This window comes from Neophocaena asiaeorientalis, unplaced genomic scaffold (genome assembly GCF_003031525.2).
Source record: "Neophocaena asiaeorientalis asiaeorientalis breed wild unplaced genomic scaffold, Neophocaena_asiaeorientalis_V1.1 scaffold918, whole genome shotgun sequence".
Classification (NCBI taxonomy): Eukaryota; Metazoa; Chordata; class Mammalia; order Artiodactyla; family Phocoenidae; genus Neophocaena; species Neophocaena asiaeorientalis.
In genome coordinates, this window is record NW_020174132.1 from 211,683 (window position 1) to 217,690 (window position 6,008).

Genomic DNA, 6,008 nt, shown 5'->3' on the forward strand with positions numbered 1-6,008 from the left:
AGACCAGGGCTCGAACCCATGTCCCCTGAATTAGCAGGCAGATTCTCAACCACTGTGCCCCCAAGGAAGCCCCTTGTTTTTTTTTAACATCCCTTATATATATATTTTGAAAACAGGACACTTTAATATTATAATGTGGAAACTCTGGAAAACAGATTCTTCCCTTCGCTTCCAACAAATAGGGTTTGTTGTTGCTTTTTTTGGGTGTTGTTGTTTATTTGTTTAGTGAATTTTCTGAAGTATTTTTGTAAAGTCTGTTCTTTCTTGTGTGTGGCCACTGAAATCTTTTTCTCATTATCTTTGGTCAGTTATTGATTTGACAGAGATTTCCTTAAACTCCTGGAAGCAAAACAAACAAAGATACAAACAAACAAACAACAAACCAAGGGATAAAAAGCTCTCCTGGTGTTTGTAAGCTGGCTCTGTGTTTGGGTACTCCTTCAATGCTTAGGTATGCAGTTTATAATTCTGCCTTAGCCTTCACTTTCTACTTGTGTGGTGCCTGAATTTAGCCAGAAGTGAAAGCTTAAAGTCTTCTCAGGTTGTTTTTTCTGTGCATAGGTCGAGACTTGGGCATGTGCTTGGACTTCTAGATTCCCTAGAATACATTAATTTAAAGCCCTTATTCCACTATCTCCCAAGTGTCTCAGCCTCTTTATTTTTTAAAAAATAAATTTATTTATTTATTTTTGGCTGCGTTGGGTCTTCATTTCTGCACGCAGGCTTTCTCTAGTTGCAGCAAGCGGGGGCTACTCTTCATTGCGGTGCGTGGGGTTCTCATTGTAGTGGCTTCTCTTGTTGTGGAGCATGGGCTCTAGGTGCATGGACTTCAGTAGTTATGGCTCGCGAGCTCAGTAGTTTTGGCACATGGGCTCAGTAGTTGTGGCACATGGGCTTAGTTGCTCCATGGCATGTGGAATCTTCCTGGACCAGGGCTTGAACCTGTGGCCCCTACATTGGCAGGCAGATTATTAACCACTGCACCACCAGGGAAGTCCCATCTCAGCCTCTTTTTTTTGCAGACTTTTCAGTTTGTCTATTGCTTTCTCCAAGTTTTATTCCTTGTCCCATGTGGCAGTGGCTAATACATTTGCTTCTAAACGCCTTCCATGAGTGCCAACAGGGAAGCTGCCTCAGCCCTGAGGAAGCTCCAAAGTAGGTGAAAAAAAGGCAAACCCTTGAGTCAATCCCTCGAGGTGCCACCAGGTCAAACCACACAACCACAGTTATTTGAGAATAAGGTCCATATCCTGTCCTCTGGTACAAGCAACCTGTTTCTGCAATGTGGACTACTCTCTTTAAGGCTTCTAAAGCACTGAGTAGTTGAGGATGGTAACAGGGTAACCTAAAATGCCACAGGGCTCTCTTACTGAAATTTTGCTTCTTTATTCTTCATTAAGAAACCCCAGGCTGCTTGTAAAATTTTGGTTAGATTCCAGAGTTCTGGCAAAGTTGATTCTGACAGCTTTTGCTGGGCTATTAATTGTTATTATGGAGGGATGACATTTTGGAGTTCCCTACTCCACCATTTTCATTGATGTGGGTATCTAACAGGTTTTAAAATTTTAGATGAAACAAAGATTATATGGAAGAGCTCTTGTATTCAGCAATGTGGCAGACTAAATAACCACTCTGGAGGACCTTGTCAAAAGAAAGTTCATTTTAGCATTGTTTGTAACACCAAAACTTGGAAAATATCTTCCAGCTGTTTTCTCCAACAATGGTAACTATTATGAACCAGGGATTTTTATGTGTTATCCTATATTTCCTTTTAAAAATGGAAGATTTTATTCCAGTTATCCAATTCCTGCTCCACCACTGACTATTGCGTGTGTCAAGCAGAAGGTGGAAAGAACTTGTCTTTTAATTTATTTGACTGTTCGACCATTAATATCTAAGAGAGATGTTGCGCATCGCTCAAAGATCCTGGACTTTGAACTGGATGCAGTAACTGTAGGGGACTTGGGAGTTATCTCTCTTGGGAGTAAGTGTGTTCCACGTATGGGAATAAGGATACACACATTTATTTGGATGGTCATAGGGGCAGAATATGGAAGATAACACAGTTATGTACCACTTTCTCCCTCTCTCTCTCTCCCTCTCTCTCTGTCTCTCATTAACTGAATCTTATTTTATTAGGGATGGCAATAAACATGGATGAAAACTATGTTTCCTAGCTTCCCTTTGTATTTAGGTATGACTATGTGAATTACTTCTGAATAATGAGATGTTAATGGAAATTGTTGAATGTGGCTTCTGTGAAAGCTCCTTAAAGCTGACTTGCATCTTTTGCCCTTTGCCCTTCTCCTTCTTCCTGTGTGGGAGTTAGATCTGTTGCCTGGAATTCCAGCAGACATATTGTCACCGTGAATTAAACTTAAGACTGGAAAACTCACCTGAAGAATGGCAGAGAAGAAATATTAGATAGAGCCTGGGTCGCCAGTGAAATTATGGAGCTGTCATTCTATCCTTACAATGCCTCATTCTTGGTGTCTTATTATGTAAGAAAAATAAAACCCATATTTATCTAAACCACTACTTTTTGGGCCTCTAGTTAGAGTTGAATGCAATCCCTAAATGATACATAAGCTAAGAGAAAATCAGAAGAATTTGACAAGGTAATTCACAGAACAAAACCAAATGCTCAACCAACATGTGTAAAGTTGTTCTAATTCACCTATTATTCAGGGAAATGCAAACTAAAGTATCAGTGAGATATCACTACACCCGTCAGCTTGCCATGAATTTTAAAAGAGTGATAACGCATAGTACTACAGATATGTGGGAAAAGTGTATACTTATACACTGATGGATAAAGCAGTAAAAATTTTAAAAGATATATACCATTTGAATTTTACTGCTGGAAATCTATTCCACGGGAATAAAAACACCAGTACATAAGGACATATGAGCAAGGATGTTATTTATAGCACTGTTTGTAGTGGTAAAAAACTGGAAGGAAAGGGAATTTGTTATTGTGCTTATATGAACATAAAAACGGGTATGGAAAGATAACACAATAGATTTTTTCACTAGTTAACCTTTGGGAGCAAGAAAAGGTTGGAGAGATGGTTTGAGGGGAGGCAGTAGTAGAGGAGGATGGATGAGGAGAAAAGAACAAAATAAGACTCAACACTTGGAGCTGGTGCTTAAAATATAAGAAGCCACCAATAATGAATGAAAGAGACATAGTATAGGTACACAGAAAAGAATCTAAAATAGTATCCCTAATTTCTTAGGTAGGAAGAATTTTGGACTGATAGAACCTTTTATTTATCATATGTATGTGTAATGATAAGACGTTAGTTTTTAGAGCAGTTTTAAGTTTACAGCCAGACTTCTGACCAGTGAAAACTGTGGGATAATAAATGAGTGACGTTTTAAGACACTGAGTTTGTTGCACAGAAATAAAAAATGAATACAGTAGGCTTATTGTTTCCAGATACTATCCTGGGTGGGCAGAGACATACAGCTGTCATTCAAGTGTAGTCAGTGGAGTTATGGCCTCTGGCTAACTGTGAGAGACCTGTTTCTTGGTTTTCTTGTGTTGGGTATGTTCTATCTTCATGCCATCAGTGGTATAATGGACTAGTCCTGACCAGTCCTCATGGACTATACAGTGCTATTACCCCATGCCCTCGCTGCTAACCCACCATAGGTTTCTTCTCTATTTCTAGACTACAGAGAATTTACTTTCTTATTTTAAGCAAGCTATGCATTTTAAAAATAATTTGAAATATTATATTGACTGTCTGTGTATTTGAAGTTGAAGGGGGGAAGTTTATGTGTGATAGACATAATATTTCTCAACCTGTAGAGCTAAGAGATCAGACTGAATTAAAGGCTGTTTCAAAATTGTAGATCTTCTGAGGGTTCTACAATAAAATAAGTCTGACTTCTGTCAGTATAAATGTCCCCAAACTTCATTATGGATCAAATAACATGGATAAAATTAAATGTGGCCTAAATTTACTTGTCCTTCCTAAATTTCCAAGTCTATCCTTTGCCCATTCCTAATATACTACTTGCATCACATAAAGTTTTAATAGCTTTACATATGTTAAATAAATAATTATGTAATAAAGTTTTCTAATCATACATGGAGTGATCGGGGGATCTTTGCAAACTTTTCTAGAAAGATAGCAAAAGAGAAGTCTGAAATTGAAAAAGAGTTAGATGTTTAGAAGAATCCTCAATCTGCAATAAATAAGACAATAAAATAGATTATCTCAAGAACAATAATATCCTGTAAAAATGTTGTACCTTGGAGGAGCCAGTGTGTGCTCTAGGAACTCCTCAATTTTAATGAAGTCTGTTTTCAACTCCTTGTTATATATCAGGAAGGGAGGATTTGTGCCTGGGGCTAAGTCCTTCAGCTCTTCAGGCTTTCTATGATTATTGAAAATAAGCAGAGTTAGGCCTCTAGATAAAGTACACATTATGCAAACACCAACATTGTATTGGTGTCTACTGATTTTAATCCCCAGAATGAAACATGTCCTGATTTGTCTTACCTGGTCATGTCAACAGTAGTCACATTGAATTTAACTCCTTTAAGCCAGAGGATCATAAAAAGGCGTTGGCAAAAGGGACAGTTTCCAATACTCTCCCCATCACTTCCAGCCTATTAAGATAAAGAAAGGCTTCATTCATTCATTTGCTCAATAAGTATGTATTGAGTGCCTGCTGGGAAATAAACTAGTTGCTAGAGACAAAGTTGGTAGTCCTTAATCTCATGAATTCTACCATCTGTGGGCAGAGAGAGATAATGAAGCAAATAATTTCGTTGTATGTAAAATTACCAGAGTGATGAGTACATAACAACAGAATGCTGACTAAAGACTATGTTCATTTTCCATTTTCATAGATCCTGCCAAATTTCCTTCTTGAAAGGTATATTCAGTATTTTCATTGGAACTTTGATTTCCTTATTCTGTGACTTGTTTGTTCATGACAATTTTATATTTATCTATTAAGGTGATGACCTTTTCCTTATTACTTTGGAAAAATTACTTGTATACTAAAGCCACTAACTCTTTTTGATAACGTTACATGTAATTTTTAAACAATGCCTTATGTAAAATTAAAATTTTACATAAAATCTTATATTGTTTTCCTTTATGAAATCTGGTTTTCCTGATCTGCTTACACAGCTGTTATGTACATCAAGATTGCAAAGAAAAAAATTACTTTCTTATTTTGTTTTACTATAAAGATGTTCCCTCATGTTTTCTTCTAGTAACTTTACGGTTTCATTTTTGCATTTATTTCATCTATTTAGAATTTATTTTGGCATAAGGAATGTATTGGGACTCCAGATTTATTATTTTTATTTTATTATTTTACAAATAGTTAATAGTTGTCTTAACACCACTCATTTAAAAATTCATCTTTTGCTCAACATAGCAAATTATTAGAGAAAGGCAAATCAAAACTACAATGAGGTACCACCTCATACTGGTCAGAATGGCCATCATTAAAAGTCTACAAATAATAAATGCTGGAGAGGGTGTGGAGAAAAGGGAACCCTCCTACACTGCTGGTGGGAACGTAAATTGGTGCAGTCACTATGGAGAACAGTATGGAGGTTCCTTAAAAAATTTAAACAGAGTTACCATATGATACAGCAATCCTACTCCTGGGCATGTATCCAGACAAAACTATAATTTGAAAATGCACCTGTATGCTCATAGCAGCACTATTTAGAATAGCCAAGACATGGAAGCAACTTAAGTGTCCATTGACAGACGAATGGATTAAGAAGATGTGATATATATATATATATATGTATATATATATCCATTATATATATAATGGAATGGTATATATAATATACATATATAATGGAATGGTATATATATAGTATATACCATATATGTATATATGATGGAACACTACTCAGCCATAAAAAATGAAATAATGCCATTTGCAGCAACATGGATGGACCTAGAGATTATCATACTAAGCAAAGTAAGTCAGAAAGAGAAAGACAAATACCGTATGATATC

The 6,008-nt window shown here is 36.5% G+C and overlaps 1 protein-coding gene across 1 annotated transcript in view; it reads right to left on the reverse strand.

Annotated features, from left to right (window-relative positions):
- Nucleotides 1-6,008, reverse strand: part of CLIC2 (CLIC family member 2) — a 22,227-nt gene that overhangs the window by 11,042 nt on the left and 5,177 nt on the right. The window contains exons 2-3 of the mRNA XM_024754719.1: nt 4,515-4,624; nt 4,264-4,389 (exon numbers count right to left, since the gene is read on the reverse strand). Coding sequence (XP_024610487.1) covers nt 4,264-4,389; nt 4,515-4,624 — 236 coding nt within the window. The remainder of the gene's footprint in view (nt 1-4,263; nt 4,390-4,514; nt 4,625-6,008) is intronic.